Genomic DNA, 27,119 nt, shown 5'->3' on the forward strand with positions numbered 1-27,119 from the left:
CTTCCAAAGCTTCTAGTTGTATTTTTATCACCCAGTGTCTAAAGAGACAGGGAAGCGGTGAAAAAGTATTCCCTGCCACCAATCTTACCTAAAATATCTAAAAAAATGAAACAGGCTTAGGATTTGAAGTGAATCCTGAAGTATGGGCTGCTTTTCTTTATTAATGACACTTTCTCTGCTGTGATTCTTAACCAAAACATAAAGCACTTTATAAAGACCTGAAATTAGGAGTCATAGTCTAGTTATAAGAGAGAGATCCAGGTGCTTGTAAGTGTTGATTCCAGAGGGCAGAGGAAAAAAAAAAGCAAAAGAAAAAAGAGAAAAATAATTCCTATATTCCATGACTTCCCGCATTAACAGTCAATACTTTTCAATAAAATTACTTCTATAAATGGTACTCTGAACATAAGGTAGTTGATCCACATGTGCTGCACATTGTATCAGTCTAATTAGAAAAGGAAAGGTTTTAGATTCACCCTAGAACTTTCCAGTGATTGGAAGCAATCTGAAGTTAACATTCTGCCTACCAAGAAGAAAACACAAAAGCTGAAATCTAGAAGTCATGAATCTTTACCACTTACAAAATCATAACTGGTTAAATTTTACCTTTTATTTCCAATAAGCATTATAACCATGTTGGAATTGGAATGCTGACGAGCATCTTCTAACCAAGTTGTCAAGTGGTTGAAAGTGTCCCTCCTAAGTATGGAAGAGAATGAAAATTAATAGCAGTATTTCAGGAAATCTCTTTCCTTTCTGTTAGTCAGCTTCTCTACTTGAGTAATCAACTCATTTATTAGTACACATGCTCCAGGATAAAAGCTAGTAATCCCCTTGTGACAGGGAGAATAGGCGAACAAAAAATTAGTAAGCAAGGAGCATTAATGAACTCTGCCTAAAAAGTAATTGGAAACATGTTTGCTACAAAGAGTAAAGAGGATTCTTTTAACTATAAGAATCTTTCATTTCATATACATATAAAATCTGCTGAACTGAAAAGTCCTGAACAGCTTCAAACAATACCAGTAACAGTACAAATAATCATTCAAACAGTAAAATTTTTCTACTGAAGGCAGAAAATGGTTGAGAATTTCCTTTGAGTTTATAAACTGAATAATGAATTTAGCAACAAAGTCTTTTAAGGTAAGGTACACAAGTGTGACATATTACAGATCTTACAGAACATGTACAACAAATATTACATCACATGCTTGTAAAGCATGTTTAATATTTCACTTTAAAAGTGTAAAGAGTAAAAAAGAGTAAAACTATTTACTTATGAAGCAAAGATTCGTTTGGCAATGAGACTGAAGGTGCACAAAGGGATCCATGCACCCTAATAGGATTTTGGAGCCTGAGCATTTTCATAAGCCAGGCACAGTACTCAGTTTTGTAGATAAGTTGTACAGAGACTTTACTCACGACAGCAGGAAAACCTTTTGTCCCTTCTAAACAGCTACTACCACAAGAAACCATACAAAGACTTGTATTTTCTAAACCTCATAAACACAGCAATGGTAAAAGTTTAATGGTAGTTTTATGTAACCAAACTTTGATGTTTTACTATTTCACTCCTTTGCAGAATGGCTCCTCAGTAAAAAGTCTGCTAGAATTAGAGAAAACTTATAATTCATGGTAATAAAAACACTAGAAAGGAATTAAAGAAATATTTTAAGCTCGCTCTTAATGCAGATAATCCAGAGGTTCATGGTCCAATAGTTTATTAAAAATAATTTGTTTCATTCTTCCTTAGGCTTAAGGTATACTTTTTCTCATGCACTATACAGAGAAAATTGGAAGTATATAGGTTACATAAACTATATCTTGATTTTGAACACTAAAGGAAAGTTGGCAATAAATTAGAATACAAGTATCTCTACAAAAAGCTAAACTAAATTAGACATTTAATACTGCAATATACAACAGCAGAATTCTACACAGACATACAATTTCAATGCAGTTATACCACCTCAGTATTCTCACCTTGTGATGTCATACACTAGTAAAGCCCCTGCTGCCCCTCTGTAGTATGACCTTGTAATGGAGCGGAAGGACTCCTGCCCTGCCTGTGGAAAACAAAGTTTTATTATTTCATATCTCATTTATTTATTTATTTATGCCAAAACCTGCAAACTCAGAACAACAGAATCATACAATTTTACTTGAGAGGATAGGGACAAGGAAGGGTATGGGGGGGGGGAAATCAAGAAAGGAACAAAGTCTCAAACACTGGCAAGAGAAAGGCACATAAGAAGACACCAACTAGAGCACAGTACTGCTAAAAAAAAAAAAAAAAAAGAAAGAAAAAAAATCGGAACAAGACCTCTAAACCTTTTTTGGCAATCCCTGACAACCCAATTTACTGAATGGCTTCACAATACATGAATCATTATTAGAGCACAGAATGGACTCCTAGCAACTAAGCTCTGAAGACAAATTTGAAAGGAAGCAAATAACCCAGAGCTTCACATTTGAATTCAATAACCCGCTCCCTGGGGCAGCTGTTGACACTGGAATAAATAAAGCCCATTGTAAATAAATGATGAATGACATCTTTACGCCCACCATCTGCTGGTGTAAAGGTTGTTGGAAGGCCAAGGATGCAGATTTTATCCATTATATCATAAACTGCAGCCAGCTTTCAACAGTCTTCAGACGGAATTCTTTCAGTAATCATTTTATTATGAAAAACCAGAAAATGGTTCTGAATTCAATTTTACACAATTGTGCAACACAGTTAATCAATTTCCTCTGTGCCTGATAAATAATGCTTGTCAAAACAGCTACAGGATGCAAGAGTCATCTTCACATGTCCTGGTGAAAAACTTCAGAGACCCTACATAAATTAGATAGCTTTCACAGAAAAGTGTTCTGCAAGAGACTGAGCACTTAAAAGAGCATGTTCAAAAGAACAGTGCTGGAAAAGAAATATTTGTAACTGCAGACCTTGAGTACCCCATGCTCACATTTGTGGGAAGTGCTATCTAGCACCTGACAGTTGTTAGAAGAAACATTTACTTTAGTATTTAATAATAGAAGCTTCAGCATAATTCAAAGATAATGCAGAACACAATTAACAAACACTAATATTAATGCTGAAAAAAGTCTTTATGCAGAGCAACAGGAAACTACCCTGATTTAAAGTCATGAAAAGCAAGAACAAAATATTTATCAAACACAAGCTACCCTACATACAGCCCTACATACAATATTAGTGTACAGAGAACCTTCTCACAGTTACTGTACTTTTCTCGTTATAAGGCCTGCTTGTATTTAAAGAGACCTTGATCTATATTGTGACTGAACAGGAACAGTGATACAATAACTTCAGACATGCTTGGTCTTCAGAAAGCATCCTTACCTTCCAGAATAATCAGTAACTTCAGTTTCAGATAACACTTTAACTTAGCCATTCCAGTGGCAAAGATCTATTTAACAGTTTTCTCATAATTAGAATACACTAGCATATGTACTTGGCCAAGAGTAAGCAAGTGCATCTTTATGTGAACTAGGGTAACAGAATACAGACAACCTGTTAGGATCATAGAATCAGAGTGCTCTGGGTTGGAAGGGACCTTCAAACGTCATCTAGTCCAACACCCTGCAATGAGCATGGACATCTTCAACTAGACCAGGTTGCCCAGAACCACATCCAGCCTTGCCTTGAATGTCTCAGGGGATGGCACATCCACCACCTCTTTGGGCAACCTGTGCCAGTGTTTTTCCACCCTCATTGCAAAAAACATTTTCCTCACATCCAGCCTGAATCTCCCCTCTTTTAGTTTAAAACCATTACACCTCATCCTATCGCAACAGGCTCTGCTAAAAAAAAAAACAAACCTCTATCTTTCTTACAGGCCATTATACAGAATATAGAATGCATCAAGGAACAGTAAAGATCCAAGAGCAATACTTGGTTCCCTTCCCAGAAGGTCCACTAAGCTCTACAACTTTTTTGGTGTGTAAGCACATGGTGGATGCATAAAACTTTCTCTTCTTAAGTGGACAACAGACAAGTTACTGTTACCATTCTATTCCATGTATTAACAAATAAAATCATACATCATGTGGAATTAGCCTACCATACTAAGATTGCCTGTTTCACCTTTGTAAATTCCACCCTGAAACGTGAAACTGTTCTTCGCCCTGTGTAAATCAATCTAAGACTTCACAGGTTCTAGCAGATCTCATAATACAAGAACTGTGAAGTCTCACAAGAATCACTTGAAGTTTGAGAGACTGACCTGAAATTGGACTCCACTGTCCATTGTCTCAAAGATTGGTATAAGAAGCCGAGATGGAATTCCACCAATCCATTGCTTCAAACATTAGTATGAGAAGCTGAGATGCAGTTCCACCAATCCATTGTCTCAGAGATGGGTGGCAGGAGTTAAGCTAAGACTCCAATGTCCATTGCCTGGGAGAAGGGTGTGAAGAGCTGAACTGGGACTCCATTGCCCAAGGGACGAGTGGGAAAGAGCTAAGACTCTTCCATCCATTATCTTGAGGACTGGTGTGAGGAACTGCTATCCATTATCCCAAGAACTGCTGCAGGCATGTGCAGTTGAAGAGCTAACTGCAAGACCAGTGAAACTGGTCCATCAGGAACGTGTAATACTTAACCTTAAGAACAGAGGTACTCCTCCCAGCTCATTATAAAAGGGGAAAAGGTAATGGTCAGGGAGGACAGCTCTGTGAGGACACTCCACCGATGACTACTACAGACGCTGAGGGACACCCTCCACGAGACATCACCATGAGGGCAACTCCATCAGGACACTCTACACCAATCAGCTCTGTGGGTACCTTCAAGTGGACAACTCCAAAAGGACACCCCCACGAGGACACCCACCTCCAATGACTACTACAGACTTCTGGGGGACACTCTGCTCTGGTACTGACTACGAACCCTGAAGAACTCCCACTACCAATGACGACAGACATTGGACACTGCTGGATCCAAAGTGGTGACTCTCTCTTTCTCTCTCTCTCTGCACCCTGAATTCTTGCTTCATTTCCATCCTTTTCCCAATCTGTCCTACTGCTATCCCCTTTATTAAAATAATTTCCCTTTTTATAATAATTGTGTTTTTGTAATAAACTGATTGATTATGGTACTTGACCTCGTTTGTGTCTTAATTTCACTCTTGGGATAACGAACAAAACAGGGCCTGACAGTGGGGTTTTCTCCAATCAGATCCTGACAAAAAGTTAGGTATCTAAATTCTGAAAATACTGTAGCATTTTTAATTGTGTCTCATTTACCCATGATGAAACTTATATATCATTGCTTCCTGGACAGAAGACTGGGGAAAGGGTAGAAAACTGTATCTTTGGTGAAGAGCAGGTAACAACTTCCATACAGCAATCACAGAACACTTAGGGTTGGAAAAGACCTTAAGATAATCTACTTCCAACCCCCCTGCCATACTGAATTTGCACTCTACATTTACCAATAGACAACACAAACTGAATTATTTTTCATTATAAACAGAAGAAAACTGGGTTGCTATAAAGAAACTCCATTATATTTATGTGTATATGATACTGGTAAAATAGCCAGTAAATTATTCTGGATGAGAGATCTAACAGGTCAGGCACTTAGGGATTACACTCCACAGCTATTTTTTTTTTTTCTTCCAGTATCACTATTACTTTAAGCATTTTCATCTGAAAACCTGCTTTTTTCTCCCCCCCGCCAAAGGGGACAAGCTATTTCAAGGAAAAAAACCACCAAAAGAACATAGGCACATCTGACTTTAAATACATACATACAAGTTTGTTATAAATGCGCTTTATCAGTCTTGCAAATTAGGACCCTAAATCATCTAGTTCCAACCCCGCCATGGGCAGGGACACCTCACACCGAACCATGTCACCCAAGGCTCCTTCCAACCTGGCCTTGAACACTGCCAGGGATGGAGCATTTACCACTTCTTTGGGCAACCTGGTCGAGTGCCTCACCACTCTCATATTAAAGAATTTCTTTCTTAGATCTAACCTAAACTTTCCCTGTTGAAGTTTTAACCCATTACCCTTTGTCCTGTCGCTGCAGTCCCTAATGAATAGTCCCTCACCGGCATCCCTATAGGCTCCCTTCAGATAGTGGAAGGCTGCTATGAGGTCTCCACGCAGCCTTCTCTTCCCCAGGCTGAACAGCCCCAACTTTCTCAGCCTGTCTTCATACAGGAGGTGCTCCAGTCCTCTGATCATCCTCGTGGCCCTCCTCTGGACTTGTTCCAACAGTTCCATGTCCTTTTTATGTTGAGGGTGCCAGAACTGCACACAATACTTCAAGTGAGGTCACATTAGAGCAGAGCAGAGGGGCAGGATCACCTCCTTTTGACCTGCTGGTCACACTCCTTTTGATGCAGCCCAGGATACAGTTGGCTTTCTGGGCTGTGAGCGCACACTGAAACCGGCTCATGTTCATTTTCTCATTGACCAACACCCCCAAGCCTTTCTCCACAGGGCTGCTCTGAATCTCTTCTCTGCCCAACCTGTAGTTGTGCCTGGGATTGCTCCAACCCAGGTGTAGGACCTTGCACTTGGCATGGTTAAACTTCATGAGGTTGGCATCATCCCACCTCACAAGTGTGTCAAGGTCCCTCTGAATGGCATTCCTTCCCTCCAGCTTATCAACAGAACCACACAGCTTGGTGTCATCGGCAAACTTGCTGAGGGTGCTCTCAATCTCAACTTTCCATGTCACCAACAAAGATGTTGAACAGGATGAGCCCCAACATCTACCCCTGAGGGACACCACTTGTCAGAAGTCTCCATTTGGACACTGAGCCATTGCCCGCAAACCAGCTTCGATATCAGAGAAAAGCCATTTAACTTAAGTGGAATTAAGATTGTTCTTACCATTCCTTTTACATTCCTTTAAAATCCAGCATTTCCCCCCCTTCCATATTAATAGAATATGATTTTCACAGAATCACAGGATAGTTGAGGCAGGAAAGGATCTCTGGAGGTCCCCTCTTGCAGCGCTCCTGGCTCAAGCATGGCCACTCAGAGCCAGCTGCCCAGGTCTGTGTCCAGCTGGCTTTTGAAGATCTCTAAAAGCAGACTCCACAACTTCTCTGGGCAGCCTGTGACAGTGCTCAGTGGGGCAGGGGTGGTGAATAGCAGTGGCCACTAAATTAAACAGGGTATTTCCCAAGGACATATTTAATAAAGGCTACACAAGCCCTTGCTCCGAGACAATCCCTGGTTATACCCACTTTCAGAATTACACTGCAGTAGAAGTTGGGAGATGAAAGATCATTTTGGTAACAGATACAACTGTGACAGCTATTTTATGTGTAGAAACTCCAGCTCAGACAAAGCTCCCTTCAGGAACCGATAAATGCATACTGAACACGCCTGAACATGCAGAGAAAAAAAAGTGCTGGCTCTGATGTAAGTAGTTGACCAATCATGAAAAAATGTGGGCCTCTGATAAGAAAGTGATGTTTTAAGTGCTAAGTAACATTCCTTTTGGCTGCTTTCTGGACTGTAAGCTTTTATCATTCACATTGTATTGGTTAACAAAACTTTTTGATAGTTAAAACATATTATCACAGTTCTAGGAGTTACAGGAGTCTTCAAAACAATACAAAATCCCTGCTTGAAACTGCATGGACATACATCCCATGTGCTTCTCTAAATATACCTCAGTATAGAAACTGAAACACAAATTCAAAACGATGTAAGCAGAACATGAAATATCAATCAGCTTAGGTCACTGAGATACACGGAGGGTTAGGGCCTGCACTGAAGTCTACAGAAACATTTAAGCTATGTAACCATGTTACCATGGACATGATACTTGTGGCACATTTGAGAAACAATGCCAAGTGTTAATATTCCCATAAGAAATCTCAGTGTCATTCGAAGCCTGTGGTGTAGTCACATAGGTGTCAGGTGCAAAATGTGCAGACAAGTCTTCGCTACCAAAAATGGTTCCTTGCAAGTTCCTTAACTACATGTTTTTGAATCCATGAACTAAGGAAAAAAAAATAAATCAAAAGAAAAGCCATGTCACAATACAAGAAAATAGTTACATAATGAAACAGGATCCACAGCAGCACATCTACCTAGAGAACCATTCATTGACTTTCTGAATTCTCTATTCTCAATGCTGAAGAATTTAGAAAGTTTCCTCAAGGACAAAGTTATCCGAGTATGCTCCAGCAGGCCTTCAACATCCAAGCTGACCAACAGTTTTCATTAGTAGGAAACTTTCTAGTGCACATCCACATGAAAAATGAGAAACTACAATGCACCATAGCTAGTAGCTCTAGCCTTTTTCACTTTTAAAAGGGGCATACATGTGACAGAACATCTTGTTCACATTTAAACTTGTTGCCACTTTCCTAAGTTGTACAGAAAACTAAAAAGACATCTAAGAAACAACCAACTCACACAAGCGTCAATGCCTGTGACTACTGCCAGTTGGAAACTACTCCATAAAGTTGATCCCTGGAACAAAATGTTCCAGAAAGAGAGAGGAGCAATACATACCTTTGAATATAGTTTTGAAAGTTATAAATAAATGAACAGCCTTTTAGTCACATGGCAACTTGTTTATACAAATGCATTAACCTTTTCTGCAATTATATCTCCAGATTAAAAAGAGTTTTAAGTTGATTTACTGGCATGTACAAAGAAGAGGCACAAAACTAGTGTAAAAATAATGATGATAAAAAAACCCAACCCTGCTGCTTTCCAGCAAAGACATTTCTGAACAGGAACAGAACTAGAGACACTTAAGAGAGGAATCTGTAACAAGTAGGTGTTAGAATTCATGTGGAGGATTCAGCCAAGTTACATGTTGCTTCAGAAGAAGCCTGTGACTATCCTAATAACTGAAATTTCAAGGGGACTAAAGATCCCCAAGGGTGAAACTACGTATGTCTAAATAAAGATCATTTGTACATCTGCCTTTTCTGCTGATGTTGTTGAATGCATGCCATTTAGACAGCCAAAGCACTCCTCTACGCAGCACAGAAACAAAGCTTTAGCTCTCCATTATAAGAAATGTCCTTATGATTTATTTCAGGTTATAAATATATTTGACACCTTTAGGTTTTAGCAGCTGCCTTCACTCAAATGGGAAGTCCATGATGGACAAAAGAACGTGATTCATCCTTCTTCCATCCAAGGCATTATGCTAAGCAAGAACTTCCTCTATTATTGTAGAAAGCCACAGATAAACTGGCAAGGCATCTTTATTTTATGACAATTAAAATAAAATACCAGTAACATAGAAAATAAAATACCAGTAACATAGTATTTTAATAACCAAGTGCATTTAAGCACATGACAGACAAAGGTTTGTGAACAGTAAGTTAGAAGGTATATCAAGTGACCTTAGCTTCCCTGAAGTGCCATCATGGATGTGAACAGTAACTCAGCTACAAAGTTCAGGCAATGGTCCTATTGCACATACTGCAATAGGAGTAAGTATTAAACAGAGAAATCCATGAATCCAGAAATAAGTTAATGCTCCCACACAGCAGCACACACAGTCAAACTATCTTCCAGAATCTTCCAGAAGATCAAACTATCTTCCAGAATCAAAACAGATCCTTCACAAGTCCTTGATGTTTCTTCACAGCAGTAAAACAGAGGGCCCTGAGCACTGAGTAATCATCACTTGAACTGTAAGATGTAGCCACATTCTTACAGGTACAGTGGTTAGAGCCCAATTAGTAAAAACAGGCTAGAAGAATTCACCTACTGCCCATAAATACAAAACTATGCTCCAACTACCAAAGCAAGTAGAAAACATGAGGGTAAGAACTTCATCCTAGCAACTGTCAATATCACTAAGATGAAACGAATATTCATTTAATGAATTAAGGGAACTTTGGTTCTACTAAAACCAAAGCTTTTGCAAATACATGAAAAATAAGTGGATTTCCAAGAAGAATTAGTATAATCCAGAACATCTGAAAGTGTACAGACAAGTCATGCCATGATTTTAGAAAAAAGAGACGTACCTTCAACAACTACGCCTTCTGTCTTGCACAAAGGTGCTTTCTGGTGCAAACTCTCAAAAAAACCACTGTCAATTTAATTAAAAGGCTCACTTGTATGGAAACCAAGAAATTAATTGAAATTAGCTTATAAAAAAGAAAAATTATTTTTGATACTTAGTTCTAGAGTGAGCAAGGTTAAGGTGTTACAGAAACATAATGATGAAACTAGACTTTTTTTCCTCAGATTTCCACAAATTAAGCAGAAATAGATATTAAAAATGGCAGTAATTAAATACACAAGAAAAATTCTTAGTCATATCAATTCAGAGATCATTAGTATTACTTGGTATCATTGCTGATCTCACCCCCTGCAGCATCTGAGAACTTAAATTCCCTCTTTCAACTACAGCTTATTTTTCCTCTTCAACAATGACTTGCAAGGAACAGTAAACACAGAACATACCCTTCAACAGTACCCTTCAAAATGAAGGATACTGACTCAGCCTGGTAACAAGCCCAGTATCTTTCTACAACAATGAAGTTTTTCTGAGGAGCTGCAATTTTAGTATTTCTCAGTGTTACACTGCCACAAGACAAATAACCTCATCTCCACAGCTGGTTTAAACTCACAAAGCTGAATAGTTCCCAGAATGGTCATTTTGATGCTTATCAGCTTCTGTAGACCAATTCTAGTTTCCTAAAAGTTATTTGTGCACTTGTGACACTAGCTCAATGCCACACTTTCACAAAACAAACAACTTCTCATAGTAGGCAATGTTTTGACAAAAATATTTCTCAGTCTATCCAACTACTGAAAGCCATTACTAAGATTAAAGACCGAGGAAAGGAAGAGAGAAGTCTCTTATCTCAGACTAAAGGTAGATAAGACAAATGAACAAACTGGTCCAATACCTGCACTCCCCTTGACTGACCTAAATGCATCAAAAGGAAAAGGGAAACTTAATGACTCATACACCTAAAAACCTGGGTGTGCCACAGCACACATAGCAGCAAGTTCCCAGAGTCCAGCAACTGGGGAGACCAGGCGCAGTCTGCAGTGGGAGAGAACACCGCAATGTACTATTTGCTTGTGCAATCAGCAGTATTGCCGAGACTGCACCACCTAACACTAAGTATGCAAGGGCCACACTGAGTATCCTTCATGGAATGTGGGCTTTTGGATTATTTGGGGTTTGGGTTTTCTTTTTTTTGGGGGGAGTAGAAGAGAAGGGAGGTATACATGTTTTTGCATCAAAGTACTTTTACTGAACTACCAGCTCACAAGACCAAATACTGGACTACAATTTCTACGTGCATTCCTTGAGCTTATCTTCCAGCTCAGTCTCATCAGAAAAGAATTCAGTTAGCGTATTCCCACATGAAGACCAGACTGCAGTAAGCAGAGTGAACTTCTGTAACACACTCCTCATCCAAAATAAGATGCTAAAGAAAAGCCTGATGCTCTTGAGTTGTGATCCAACAGCAACACACAAATGAATCGCTTAGACAAGCAACAGTGTTAGCTTCCACAGTCCCGCTAAGTAACAACACGCTCCTGCTCTGTATGCTGCAGCTTCCATATATTCCCATTATTAAGATACACCTTTCCTTGAAACTACAGTGATCTGCTGAAGACAACACAGACTGAGCCCCACTGCACAGAAATATCTGGCCAGAAAAATCTCAATTAAAGCATTTGATTCTTTTAAGAAAGCAAGTCCCTATTCACAGAATGGTTTAGGTTGGAAGAGACCTTAAAGATCATCTAGTCCCAAGCCCCGTACTCCACCAGACCAGCCCCCCATTTCTGTGCTTAGAAATCTTTGAGCAGCCTGAGTGATCCTGAGCAGCCTGCTGCATATCTGGGCAATGCCAACAGGATTTTGTTGAAAGTTTTCTCACTGCTTGGGGATGCCCAGTCCCTTGGCAGACCTCCGGCCCTGCTACCTGTAACTCCTCCAAAAGTGCCAGTTTGTAACCCCTGTTCCAGTTCATCCTCATGTCAGGCCCTGGATTTAGGAGAGGCCCAGAGGAGACATGCAGCTGGCATGCATCCACCCTGCCATGTCTCTTACTGCTTTTCTGCCCCACAGGATGTTCCCCCTGCTCTTGGTCAGCTAGCAGATGGCTGTCAGCTTATCTCTGGCTGCTGCAGTCCTCTACACCTCTTAGTACGATCCCGAATTCTTCTACCTCCTGCTGTTACATGTGCTTCCTGAGGAGACCCATAACCACCTTGCATACACACTGGGATAGATTTTCCCTGTGGTCAGCAAGGGGCTACTTCCCTCTTCACATCCCACTCACACCCTTTGTAAAGCAGCAATGACCATGGCATGAAAACCAGCTCCTCTCAGCTGGGGGGGACAGTCCATGAAAGGGGAAGTCTGCAGAGCCTGGGCAGAGGGGGAGCTGACCTACTGTGCTCCACTCCCATTCCAGTACCCCAAACACCCACAGGGTGGGCACTGTCCTGGGAATGTCCCTGGATGGGGGCCCAGAGCTTGTGCCTGGATACGCCTGTTCACATGGTAAAAGAAGCCACTGCAGTCTTGTTTGTGCATCTTTGGGGCTCAGCCTTGTTGTTCACCTTGAGGGTCTAGGAAACAGCCAGTCCTTGGGGTTCTGCCAGAGTCAGCATGGGCAGCTGCCAGGTCCAAGAGCTAGCAAAGACGCCAACCATGGAGTCGCTGTGCTTGGCAACCAGGCGGCAAAAGGTGGCTGTGGCTTCAGAGAGCAGCCAGCTGGCCCTGGAGACTCCAGGCTGGGCAGGTGGGGTTTGCGGGACCCGAAGAACGCCAACCCCATCTGCCAGCTGGGACTGGCTCTAAAATCCCAGTGTGGCATAGCCAGCAGCCACCAGGCAGTCCAGCAGCTCCAGGGCAGGCAGGTGCCTATTCACTATCAAGCAGTCAAACAGAAATTTTATCCAGCACTCCAATTTTTACATCTCCACTTACGATGCTTCCTGTTCAGCAAGGGAATTAAAAGCAGGTATGCAAGGCTAGCACTAAATCAAAGAAGTGCTGGTGCTGTGACTCAGTAAGAAATGACACAAAACATATATGTTTTATGTGTTTCCTTAGCTCTTGGTGTAAAACAAGATTTCTCTTATCAAATAGAAATCTTTACAGCCTAGTAAGTAGGGAGATAGCACCAGTAACAGCAGATGTGCTAACAGAAAATCAGGAAATGCTCAACACATACACAACACAGAAATGGTAACCTTGGTCATTATGACAGTCATTTTTGTGTGCTTTACCACTCCTAAGTAAAATATCTTTTGAGAATTACTTCATCATATTTCTTACTTTGCTACTCCTTCAACATCTTTGCACCCAAGATCAGAACTGAGACTGGATTAGACTAGAAATATTCTGTATTTTAAAAAACAGACTGTATACAGTTAAAATTTAACTACAGCAAATAAACCGTCATTCATTGCTTACAACTTGTAAAGTCATCTACAACACAAACATACAATCTACCCAGTGTATGAAATCTTTCAATGGATATTTGTAATCTATCTATGATATATTTACACTAAGCAGATAAAATCCCTCTTCAAAAAGTTTATAAGTTTTAATCAAAAGCAAGTCCGTTTAAATTTTGGCTATTGAACAGCTTGCATGCATTCAAGAAGTCAAACAGACTGCAGAGAGTTACTGAGTCAGAGGTACCAAGAAAAGCACAATTTACTCAAAAATTGTTGAAATGCACTTGTATCCAAGGAACAGGTAAAGGCACATTAATAAAATCAGTCTGAAAGCCTATTTGGGTGCACTGGTATTAAAATTAATAATTTTGTCTACAGTGAATCTGTCTCAATTTTAAGCAACAAGAACCAATGTAGATACATTCTCATGCAGTCACACTACATACTAGAAGTTTGCTTCCATGCAGATATTTGCTTTTCTATTGAATGTAAAAATCTCAGTAGTCAGCAATCCACAGTTATAATAGCAAAAAATGCCCAACACATAAAAAGCCTGAACTAAGCACAATCTAACCATGTTCTCCTATACTTTTTCATAGGGAACATTCAAGGAGGCACAAGTGTTAGATGAGACTTCAAGTGATGAACTCCTAAAGTAAATAAAGTTACTTCAGATCCTACCTACAAAGTTAGCTAAAATATTGCCTTTGCTTACACTTTTATATATACATGCAAGTATATAGGCTTGCATATAAAAATGTATCTTCCTTCATTGATTTGCTGCACCAAAAGGAGCACATACACAAGCCTATGGCTCTTAAACTGCCAGTTTCTGAAGGTATCCTAATATGCTTTTGGAAAAGGAAACAGACAACCCTGACTTAGGAAACCGTTAAGCACATTTGAAAGACAAAGCTATTAGTATGAGCATCTTAACACCCTTTCGTCACAAGTGTTGACACTGATGCTCTACAGTAAAGTGACTGACAAGAACACAGCTGACTTTGCTAATGGCTGTTCTTAACCTGAACCCCCTCAAAAGTCTTTCCTTTTTTGTTAAGCTTTTTAAAACTTTAAGCTTTTACCAGCCCATTGCTGATTGTCTTAAATATTTTACCACCCTTTATGTTTATAGTGAACTTGCGTTCCTAAGTGTTCTATGAAGAGTGGAGTGAGCCATGTATTTTTCTTCTACACTGGAAATACAAACATTTCCTCTAGAGAATTCTTGATTAAATCTCCCAACAGAACATTGTATTAACCAAACCTTGCATAAATGCACAGAGAAAGATTTAGAGAACTGTAAGTTCTTAATAATACAGAAGACTTTCACAAAAGTATGATGCAGCACAAATTCTAGTCTTACAAATCTGCCAGTGTTACTTGAGGAAGTAAAGTTACAGTGCAAACAGCAGAAATTTGCAGTTTTAAGAATACATCACACAAAAAAACCCAAAGGAAAGTTAAGAAAATTTTAACTTCACAGAAACCAAAGAAAGCTGCAAGACAATGTACATAGTCTCACATGGGTGCTAATGATAGAAAGCTCAACTACAACAAAAGGAAAGCCAGCAAAGCCGTACACTTAAATAAGTTCTATCATTTATTACTTACCGTGTCCCATATCTGAAGCTTTATCTGTTTTCCATCAATAGTTATCATTCGAGCCCCAAATTCTACACCTGAATAGATTTGACAAAAAGATTATATTATTAACATATATCAGAAAGAAGAATGACAAGTACTATGAAAGTTAGAATGTAAGTTTAACTTAACTCAGTATTGCATTTGTAGGAAACCTCTTTCACAATCTGCTTTAGTTAATTTTCCAGCTGCTTGAAAGAGCTGGAAAGGTTTCCAGAAGAGGAAAACTGTTACTTTACAAGTGCTTTGCAAATACATTAAATCAGAGCAAGTGTCAAGGAGGTATTTCCTGCAAAGTTTTCCAAACGATTTACTAGCTCTAGATCTCATGGAGAAAAACATGTCCATTTGAATACGAACAGGAAATTGAAGAGTCACAGTGATTTTAACACTCCACCAATGACAGATTGCTAAAGCCTGTTTAGAAGAAATCAAACCAAAAATTCTTTATAAATATTCTATTGAGCATACAAATGTTGCTTTAACAAGATAAAAGATGTTACTGTATTAATACAAACTCATCTGTCTTTATGCAAAACATGCTTCCAAAATTTTAGCTAAAGAACAAATTTAATAACTGAGGAAGAAATTTAATGTTTCAAATAAATAAAAGAAATTTATTCAGTGGGAAAAAGAAACCAAAAACCCAGCCTTTTATACCATCTTGTAAAGCAATTCCAAGATCATTAACAGTAAATTAAGCATAAATTGAGGCTATTACTACTGTAGTTAAAATCTGACAAATGCCTACAGCTAGTGGACATTTAAAGGCTTGCAAGTTTCCATTAATCTATGCTTCATAAATCCATTATTTCAGTGAAAGAAAAAAAAAAAAAAAGAAAACCCAAGATCTGGTAGGTGAAGTTTTGTCTAAAATTGGTCACCATCTAGACTTGGAGTGAAGTCTTCAGCCTGGAGAAGAGAATGTTCTGGTGAGACCCTATGGCAGCCTTCCAGTGCCTAAAGGGGGCCTACAAGAAAGCTGGAGAGGGATTTTTTACAATGGCATGTAGTGACAGGACCAGGGAGAATGGCATTAAACAGAAAGAGGGGAGATTTAGATTAGATGTTTGGAAGAAATTCTTCACTGTGAGGGTGGTGAGGCACTGGCATAGGTTGTCTTGGCAAGTTGAGGACACCCCATCACTGGCAGTATTTAAGGCCAGGTATGGGGCTTGGAGCAACTTGGTCTAAGCAGAAGATGACCTTTAAGGTCTCTTCCAATCCAAACCATTCTATGATTCTACCCTATTAAGCAGCCTAAATTGGAAGTATTCCAAACATCTCTTCAAAAGCTTGCTTAGAATATTGAAGGGGTAAAGGGGGTGGCAGTGCTGCTTTTTGCAGATGACTTTTGGGAAAGAGACGTGGAGGAACCACTCTCCTTCCCACAGGATACGGGAGCCAAATAGAAGCTGTGGGCCAAAGAACATTTAGCTCTCTTCAGCATCCAAATAACTTGCAGTAAGAGTATGCAAGCAAATGGAAAGAATGTAGCAGCATAAAGAAGGAAGCAGTTGTATGACAATGGTTCCTCTGAAGTTAACTGCAAAACCAGGGTAAGGTCCTTGGACTACTACAAGTGTCAATAACACAGGTACTTTTTGATCTCAAAATGCAGATAAAGAGCTGCTGATTTAAACCCAGCAATCATCCTAAATGTTTAGTTTCTACACATTACACTATAGAAAAAAATGAAAAGGGTGCTTATCCTGTTCCATCAAAATACCTGCCGAGAGGTAATTCTAAACCTGAAACAACACATACAGTTTGTTTGTAAGTTTGTTCTCCTCAGGAAGAGAAGCTGTTCAGGTTTATCAGTAAGAGAATGTCCTAAGGTCAATGGGAAACCAAAGAGAATGTGCAGAATATGTACCGTTTATGGGTTTAGTCACCCATATCTATCTACAAATGTCAGCTGTTTTGTTGTTGTTTGGGTTTCTGTGCTGCCCTTGGTTTTGTTGGTGCTGGGTTTGGTTTGCTTGGTGGTGGACTTTTTTAATTCCTCCTTTCCTCCCCAACTGCATCAAGCAGCTTCTCCTGCCCTCCTTCATTTCTTAATAACAGATAATTCAGTTCCCAAATGAAAAATAAACTGAGGTAGTTGCCACACTGTAAATTCTTTTAGAGTATGCTACTACAATTATGCGATTAGCTGTATTCTGAATGTAGCTCAAATACCTGCTTCCATGTATTCTATCCCTCCTAATCTTGTCTTCATTAGAGATGACATTTTTCTCCAAACTTCTTCAATATCAGAGATAACATGTTAGGCTATTTATACTAAAATTTGGGGATGAACTGTGCACAATTCTAGATGAAATATCTTTTTTCTACATGCACAATTTCAGTTTTCCTTCTCTCCCGAGCTGCTCAAAGCAGGAATAGAATCTGCACTCCCATAGGCTACAATCATTGTATTGTATTGAAAAAAAGTTAGGCTGTGCAACACAATCCTTTTTATTCACTCTAGAGGTTATCAGGAGTTTTAAACATCATCAGCTGGAAGCGCATTAGACAATCAATCCATCCCATCTCGCCCTGCACAGGGAATTAATATGACTTTGAACTAATTTATTTATCTCTTTCTAAATCTGATTGGGTAACTAGGAGAACCATGCTCCTGTCCAAAACACACACACATGCCCTACCAGTTAAGTGGAAGGAAGTTGTTTCCAGCCTATGCCCCTTCTTCCCTTTTCCAAGCAGTGCCCTTTGCTCCATTCCTACATCCCTCATTATGTTGCTATCTAGGTTCACCTCCTCATCCCACTAGCTTCAATTTCTGCTCTCAGATTTCAGCTAGCTATATGCCAGGCAAAGAACTGGCACTACAACCACCCTGCTGGGGTGAAGTTGTTTCCCACAGCCTATCAGTCTGCTAATGTGACAGGGCTGCCAAAGACATAAGTGATATATAAGGTGTCATATATTTGGCAGGCCTAAAGAATAAAAGATGACAATAACTCATGCCTTCCTGAAGAACTCAGGCTCTTTATTCAGCCAGCCTATTTGCTGCCAAGACCTCAGAAATATTTGAAAACTGATGTTAGTCTACAAATTTGAATCATATTAGACAGCCACACATAAGGTGTGGGAGGACTGTCAAGAGAAAAGGGAAGCCATAGCCAAACCTCCTTATACATTCTGTTACATGAAGAATACTTGTTTATGTTTCATGCATCTATTTCAGTACTCCCAAACACAGGAAGCCTATATATTCCAGGGCACAAACTAAAAATACAGACTAGGGATACATTTTGTGCAAGGCTTATCAGGATTAGAGCTGATAGGTTCCTTGAAATAACATCAAGAAGAAATTCAGAGGTTCTGAAACCTTAACAGAGACTACCATCTGTTACGCTAAACAGTGAATCTGATATGAAAGACTAAGCTTGCCTACAAAAGAATTTATTCCCACGCTACTGCTCGTATTTTCTGTGGAAGGTTAAATAAAAGTCTGTATCATTTACCATAGTCAGATCAGAGGCAATGCATTCTGTCAACGTATATTCACTTTCCCTAGTGACAATATCAAATTACACCCAACACAAATGGTCCATATCCAATGGAGGACTCAGGAAGGAAAAGCAAACAATGAATACTTTCACACTTCAATCCTTCTCTATGCCAAAATCAGCCTTGCCAAGCAGTAAATTCGTTTATTCACACCTTAAAGGTTAACTTTGCTTTAGTTTACCTGTAACTTGTTTTCAAGGTTCTGTGGCTAGACTAATATTTTGTTCCCTAGTGAAGATTCTGCCATTTCCATCACTATCAATGCATTCTGCATCAAATCAGAATTTGGCACTGGCCAATTCTGCTTCCATGCCCAGTTTTTTAGCTTTTCTGAAGAGACAGTTGAGATACTATAGATACATATTTTTTGAAATTGTTTGAGATTTTTCTTATCGGGAAGGTACAAAGACCTCCCCTTGGCTTTATTAGTTAATACACATTCATCATCTAGATTCACTGCTACCTTAACACAGCACAAATCCTACATTACTGCAGCACAACAAACTCATAAAAGCATGCTGAGGTACTCCAGTACTTAATCATTAGCATTGTGGGCGACAAAAGAGACTTACCAATAGTGAGATCGTGGACTGGTTGAAACCGCTTGTCTGTAAACTGTAACAATAGACATGATTTCCCAACACCTTAAAAAAAAGAGAAAATAAAAAAATTTAAACAGATTAAAAAAAGAATTTGTCAAGAACCAATAGAAATTAATTTAGGTGGATGGTATATACTGTTTAAAAATCATTACTAGAACTTGAGATACTAGATTTCACCTACTTTGAAATGTAGTTTGAAAAGTATGCAACTTGTTCATAACACAACAGCCTTTGAAGTTCCAGAAACATTAAAGTCAAAGCAGTTATTTTCACAAACTGAACAAAAATTAATTCTTCTTCTGAAAAAGTAGTTCTGCCTTTGCTATTAAGTGAAAAAACAAGTTTTGTAACAGAACTCAGAAGTACCATTTCACGTCCTCCCTCCACAGTAACAGGTCTTGCTTCTCCTCTCAACCCTGTATCTGCTTCCCCTTCAATGCTTTCAGCTGTCTTCCACACTAATCAGATCCTCAATAACACCTCAATCCCACCTATCTCCTAATTTATCATCTGTACATATATGGCTGCTTACAACCACAATGTGCTGCTGCCCACTGGTTCTCAATACACCAAGAACTAGTCCAAGCAGAACTAGCAACAGCTGTGTTCACGTTACAGCCAGCCAGACAACACAAACATTATCATAAGTTACCCTGATTTCTGGTGCAAGTGGCTTAACTGCTTCACATTACATGGGCACTGGTCAGCAAAGGGACAAGGCAAAGAACTATAGTGCAAGGCAAAAGACCAGCATACCAGAGGTTTGCATATAGTAAAACTGACTTTCCTACTACTAAATTCAGCAAAGTTTTTAGTATGGTTTCATGAGGAAACAACACCCACACAATCTTAAGCTCTGCCCACCTGTCATTTTTGGTCTCAAAAAGTTAAGACCAGTGGCTCATTTCAACTAAATCTAACAGCAATAGGAGACCAGCATTTAGTTTTGTCACAAAACAAGTTGTGACAAATTGATGGCATTCCGAGATCAATATCCTAAGCAATGCAGCAATTCCAGTAGTCAAAGACAGTTGTTGGTGCTGCTATCCCTAGTCTCCTGCCCACAGCATATTCATGCCCAGTTCTCCATATGGCTCAGATGAGATCTTAAACAGTTTCAATTTTCTGTTGGGTTTACACAGTTATCTGACAAGAAAAGACAAAGCAAACAGAAATGGCTTAATGTGGGGTCAGACAAGCATGAGAGTTCAAATGAAGGAAGAGAAACACAGCAGCAAGCAGATCAACAGCTTAAAGTGGCATGGAACAGAAGCCTCAGGCAAAGTTTGCAGCATTGGCCTTAACAGATCACTTCTCTGGAGCTCTCTGGCTTCTGATAGAAAGCTGCCAGAACACAACCAGGTTGGAAGCACATGCAGATTATGTCCAACAAAATTAGTAGACATAAGAGAAGTGAATGAGGAATGGGGGAAGAGCGCTGGAAGTAAGAAGCTGGAAGTAAGATGGGCTACTAGAGCTGTAGAGACAAAGAACACAGAAGTCTAAGAAATCTTAAAATACCAATACTTCTTCTAACTCACAGAAGACTGTATATATGTATATATATATATATACAGATAACTTTTATACCACCAATGAAATAGGGCTGCCCCATCACAGAGCATCAGAGTATCATCACCATCCTACCTACAAAAACAACCTATAAATCACACCAGAAATAGAATGGAGAATAGCTTTTGCCATTAACCTTACAAAGTGACTTCAGTATCAGCGGATGAGCCAGAACCTCAAACTTACCCAATATTCCTGAAAAAAATCTTATAAATATAAGAAAAATATTTAAAAATCTAATCAACATGACACATGATCAGGTGTCCCAACATCACTTCTCAAGTGGCAATTTGGTATTTCTTCTTCCTGTAAGTCTGGTAACCAGTCACTTGGCTCAAGAGAACATGCAAACACTAGCGTCAGCACAGCAAGGATGATGGACAAGCACAACCCCTTTGATGCAAGTCTCAATCTGGCACAAGATGACTGTACCTCTCATTACTTCTATGTAGCAGGTCTTTTAGGAACAGACTGCAAACTGATGGGTTCATACACGGAAACAGAAGAAACAACCAGTTTCTGATTAATACCATTCCCATTACTTTAGAATCTTCCAGAAAAAAAAGCCTGTAAGTCTCTAAGTTTTATACTGGTGTTGACTGAAAAAAAAGTGTTCAAGAAGTTCAAATGAAGCTGTCGTGCCTGGTAAATTTAGGTTATAAATATTTCATTGAGTACATTGCGTAGTAATATTCTGGTTTAATTTTACAGTTTCAAGACACTGGAAGTTCATAACAGGAAAGTTCTTATAAGAACAGCTCACGGCTCATTCACTTCCAGAGCCAACCAGACTGTGCAATCATAGACACAGCCAGGAACCTGGAACAGTAAACAGGAGCAGTATATGAACTCCTGAGCAGTTTACCACCTTGTGACATGAACAGATGCTGCAAAGATCAATTGACAGTGGCATGGCAGATGGTTTAAAGTAACTACACTGGTTAACTCTATGAGGAAAACGGCTGTTTACCAGGTATCTCTTCCACTTAGCACGCTAAATCTTATGCCTGAAACAAGGCACTCTAGGAAAAAATAACCGAGCATGTCTTGTGATACTCAATTGTAGATCACAGAAGGGACAGATTCAGTTATTTATTAACTCATTCTCCATTTCACTGCCACAATTATTTTAATATAGCTTCAGATAAACCACCCCAAGAGAAAAAAAATCCTTAGTACCATTAAAACAAGGAATTATCAGAGCTTGGATACACTTCACCAACAACCACAGTAAACAAAAGCTCTTGATAAGGAACAAATTAAAACAACAGATTATGTGCTCAGAGAGGAATGGTGTGCTTCTTTGCAAGTGTCTGCTCTAGGATTCCTGTATCACTTCTTAGTACCCAAACAGTGATGTGAAATGGAATTCTGCTATAGTATTCCCACCATCTGGCTCTGAATTCCAAATCAACAGCCTGAGTTGGCTCTCTAAATTCTTCTACCTCTCTTAACAGTTTCCTCTTTAGGTGCCACTCTGCAGTCAAGTTCCCAAGGCAAAGCTTGCTAAGAGCTTTGCTACTGTCCACCTTGGCTCTGCCATGCCTCAACACCTCCCTTCCTTTCATAAATGCTAGTGTTCATTTCACTGTTCAGCAAACCAGAACAGCACAGGGGTAAAGCTAACCTTTCCCTTCCCACTCATAAGGTTATGCAATGAGCTAAACCAAGAAACAGATCCAGCATAAAACTACAGTCACAAGAAACACTAGTACGGGCATGAGACCAGGGCTACAGAATATATAATAAAAGCAAGGGATGTTCTTTTCAGTAGCAGGATGTACTCATGGCAGTTAAAAAAGCAGCTCTGGAACCACAGCACAGGTGATGAGACAGCTAGGTCATTTAAATGGCTTTTAAGAAGAAAGCAGACTTTCTTCCTTACCCCCTTCTAGGTCCTGTAACTCCCTGTGAACAGAGCAAGGAAAGTTCAGTTTTCAGCTGTAAAGTCAGAGATGCACTACTGTCACCAAGAAGAAAATCTCCAGGCTTTCCTTACCACTATACAAAACCCAGTGTTCCTTCCACTGATGTTCCTCTTTGGAAACTGACCTGGTTCAAAACTAAAATCCTTCTAAGCAGGGAGAGTGGGATCAGATAATTTCCTTACTTGTTCATGTAAGCACCACTATAGACCAAAGAAAGATGACAGAGGAAAAGAACTGCAGCAGGGCCTCATCTACACAGTTTTTGAACACTTCCAGGGACAGCGATTCTACCACAGCCCTGGGAAGTCTGTTCCAATGTCTAGCTACCCTTTTGGTGAAGAAATCTTTCCTACTATCCAGTCTAAATCTCCCCTGGTGCAGCTTGAGGCTACTACCTCTTGTCCTACCACTTGTTACCTGGGAGACCAGCCACCTCCCTGCTCCATCCTCTTTTAGGTAGTTGTAGAGAGCAGTAAGGTCTCCCTGACCCTTCTCTTCTAGAGAGAAGGGTCTAAACCCCTAAACCTCAGACTAAACCCCTCAGTTGCCTCAGTCATTTCTCATCAGAGCTGTGCTTTGTTGCTCTTCTCAGGATCTGCTCCAGCACTTCAGTGTCTCTCTTGTAGTGAGCAGCCCAGATCTGAACACGGTACTTGAGATGCAGCCTCACAAGTGTCGAGAAAAGGTGGTAAATCACTTTTCTGGTCCTGCTGGCCACACTATTGCTGATACAGGCCAGGATGTTGTTGCCCTTGTTGGCTGGCTGGGCACAAACTGGCTCATATTCAGCAGCAGTCAATCAGCAAAACCAGGTCCTTTTCCACCAGGCAGCAATGCACCACATGCTTCTAAATGCATCTGCAAACCCTCCTAATGTTTTGGCAATATCCAAATAAAAAGATTTTTTTTCCTGGTTAGCTCTCACAGCAGTCAGCATTTCATACTACTTGTATTTTATTCTTAAAAAGACCAACTCCATAGAATTCCACAGCTACTCTCACTGATACAATGTAAAATTTTTGCAGATTTCTGGCAATGTTGCTGGAGTACCTGAAAGACAGCTATGCCATTTCAGGTCTCTCCTACAACAGAACACTAATTAGATCTTAAAACAGTTCTGACTACATAGAAAAAGTCTGGGGTTTTGTTTTTTGTTTTTTTAATATAAAACATAACAACCAGAACAGAATTAATCCCATGTTCATAAAGCAACTATGCCTGAAGTAACATCTAAAGAAAAAGTCATGGAATGTCAATGAGCAATGAAGCAAGTGACGCAAGGGGACAAGAGCTATTGGGCAAAAGGCAGTCTTGCACAGTCAGTTTCTGTAGCTGTCATTTTAAGGGACTGAGATCATACTGAAATTCCTGTGTTTAAGCAGATGAAAGCATGTGGAATCACAATTCAGAGAAGACACGTGCAGGTGTCTTGTATAACTGCAGGGGTTTTTCATTGGTTTGTTCATGGTTCGCATAACCCACTTTGGTTTGTAGTGCTGAAAAGGAAGATGAGCCAAGTGTTAACATCTGTCCTCAGCTGATGCTGTCTTACTTTTCTCATACAGTTTGTTTACAACTAATTGCTGAGTCACCAGGCAGCTGATCCATTTCCAAAGACTCTAAATCAAGTCCCAGAGATAAATGTCTTGAACACTATGGAAATTACAAAGCAACTACGTGCAAGACCACTAGTATATCTTCACTGGTTGGAATGTTGTGGCAGACCAACACTGGAATTGAACATGACAGTCCTAATCCACTCAATTTCTATCAACAGAGCTGTGAGTTCAACTGTCTTTGTCTGAGGAACAGCAGTAATATCTAAACTATCATAGCCATTCTGGCAACAAACAAATCTGCACAACATAAACTGGCTCTCCAGTACTAACTACATTATAATACTTAAAAGGTCGATAGAAGACATTAATAAAAGCAAATCCAACTTCCCCACTATTGGCATGTTTAATTCACTTCCAGAATCATTATTATAGTAGTTTTAATTAACTTTCTGTAGCAGCTCAGAATAAAAGTCACAGGAATTAAAGCAAACAGACTTGTGAGCTGTTTTCTCTCTGCATTTCTGTTATCTATCTCACTCCTCCCATCTCTGGATCTTAAGAAACTTCAGGAGTGACACGCTTCCATTCTGTATTTCACATTTCAAGCAACTGAAATGTGAAAGTGCAGCACAGATCATTACACTGAGGATATTCCATTGTAAAAATTTAATCAGTATATGATCAACATAGCAAAGCAATTGCTTGCTGCCATCTCTACCACTTTAATGATTATAGTTTTTAGGGATTCACCAGAATTGGCCACCTGTTCTTAAACACTATCTTTCTGAATTCTGCACTACCACTTTGAATCACCCTGAACAGACAAACCTCTTCCTACTTCCCCTGAATCTCCTGTCCTTTGTTTTAACAAACTGCCACTCACATTAATATCTGAATCTCCTGTCTTTTGTTTTAACAAACTGCCACTCACATTAATATCATCTACAGCCTAATGCTTCTAACACAGTCATACCTATGTTCTATTTCTTAAAAGATTCTTTTGTACTACAGCTGCTGCTACTGCAATAGCCTAGAAAAGCTTCCACAGTTTAAATGTAGGCTTAAAAGAAGGTAAAATCAGATAGTAGTTGCATTCATATATTTCAACCTCACATGTAATGCAACTGTAATGTATAATTATACTCCAGAAACAGATAATTTGTTTCATAGGTATGAAGTACAACTAGGCAGGTATCCTTAGAATAGCATATAAAGTGGCAGGTGTGTCATCAAAATCATTAAAGAAGGCATTTATTCAGGTATGAGGAAAAGAACAAGAAAGATGCACAATACCTGGGCATAACACCTACCAGATACCAGTTAACAGCTAACAAGGTAACTAACATAGTTAGTTATCTTGTTCTGACAACAGTTTTAAGGAAGAATGCTACCTATAGCCATGCTATGCTGAGGAAGCACAGAATATATTGGCAAAAGGGCTTCAAACAGCAATTCCTATCAGCATATGGTTATGTCTGCAGCATTCATACGCATTATTTGTTGTTACACAGCAGCCAATGTCAAACAGAATGCAGTACGGTTTTCAAAAGTAGTAAGCAAATGGGTGGGGAAGGAAAGAGACTCCCAAAGCAACTTGAAGCACCTGGGAATGCAGTGGTTTGTCCCCCTCAAAAAAAAACCACCAAAAACCTAATAAAAGAAAAAAGAAAAATCACTATAAATAAGAAGGAACCAAGAGCCAAGGCTTTTAATCTTCCTTTGACAGGATGCTTTGACACAGTTTGGTACAGCATCTCCAGCCAAGGCTGAAAAGGGATCCCTGTGGCCTGAGCTTAAGATACCTCACAGCAGTAGTTCTGGTTTCACCACAGAACTGCGGACGGCATGTGGCACCTCTCATGCCCCACCTCTGTGGGGATGCAAATACGGGGTACTACCCAGGTTCAAGTTTGGCAGTGACAGCGCCTCCTTCCTCCCAGCTCCCCCTCTCCGATGCCGCAGCCAAGGCCGTGACACAGCCCGGCCTGCCCCGCGGCCCGCCAGCCAGGCCAGGAGGCGGCTGTCAGGCTTCCAGGCCTGCTGCGGGGCCCAAGGCCGGCGGGCGCGGAGCTGCCGGGAGGCAGGCCGAGGCCCCGGGCGGGGCCCAGCGCAGAGGCGGGGAGCGGGGGAGCCGCCTCTTCTCGCAGAGCCACCACGTCGACGACGCCAGCACTGCGGAAATGGGAGCGGAGCGCCGGGCCCTGCTCTCCTCCGCTCCGCCCGCCCCCCGCCCCCGCCGCTTACCTGTGTCCCCGATGATGATATACTTGAACAGATACGCGTAGGCCATGGCCGTCCGGCTCCCCGGCTCTCGCTCGCTCCTTCGGGAAGCTCTCCCCCCGGCCCCGCTGTCAGGGCTGGCGCTGCGGAGAGGTGGAAACGGTTAACGGCCACCGGGCGGCCCACTCCCGCCGGCACCGCTCGCTTCCTCTCTCCCTTCCTCCTACCTCCGCCGGCGGCTGGGTCGCTGCTGCCCTCCTGCCGCTGCCTGGGGGGCCGGGGAAGGCAGACACGACAGCGGGAGGAGCGGGAGGCGAGAACAATAACAGGCGCTAAGCGGCCCTGGACCCCTCCGGCAACGTCACGCACCCACCTCCTCGCTCCGCCCCGCCCCCGACCCGGAAGTGCTGAGGTAGCCGCTGCCCGGCGTAGGGGCGGGAGGACGTCGTTTGCCCCGCCCATAGGGCTGAGGGGCGGTGGTGGTGCCAACCCTTAGGGGTTCTGAGGTTCGCTGAAGGGGATGTTCTACGTGATGCCTTCTCTTGGCCGGTCTGACGGGGCTTGGGGCTGCCCTTTTTCCTTCGCCTTGGCAGGAGAAATAAGTGACGGGGTTCCGTGTCGCGGGAGGCCGGGTCTCCTCGGAGCGGGCTGTCATAGCGGCGGGAGCGGTG

The 27,119-nt window shown here is 40.8% G+C and overlaps 1 protein-coding gene across 1 annotated transcript in view; it reads right to left on the minus strand.

Moving 5' to 3' along the window:
• RAB2A (RAB2A, member RAS oncogene family) overlaps window positions 1-26,844 on the minus strand; it is a 45,763-nt gene extending 18,919 nt beyond the window's left edge. The window contains exons 1-6 of the mRNA XM_005152519.3: window positions 26,676-26,844; window positions 26,473-26,591; window positions 19,140-19,211; window positions 15,019-15,086; window positions 1,984-2,066; window positions 607-699 (exon numbers count right to left, since the gene is read on the minus strand). Coding sequence (XP_005152576.1) covers window positions 607-699; window positions 1,984-2,066; window positions 15,019-15,086; window positions 19,140-19,211; window positions 26,473-26,518 — 362 coding nt within the window. The 5' untranslated portion in view covers window positions 26,519-26,591; window positions 26,676-26,844. The remainder of the gene's footprint in view (window positions 1-606; window positions 700-1,983; window positions 2,067-15,018; window positions 15,087-19,139; window positions 19,212-26,472; window positions 26,592-26,675) is intronic.
• Window positions 26,845-27,119: the final 275 nt, after the last annotated feature.

Source organism: Melopsittacus undulatus, chromosome 1, assembly GCF_012275295.1.
Source record: "Melopsittacus undulatus isolate bMelUnd1 chromosome 1, bMelUnd1.mat.Z, whole genome shotgun sequence".
Lineage (NCBI taxonomy): Eukaryota > Metazoa > Chordata > Aves > Psittaciformes > Psittaculidae > Melopsittacus > Melopsittacus undulatus.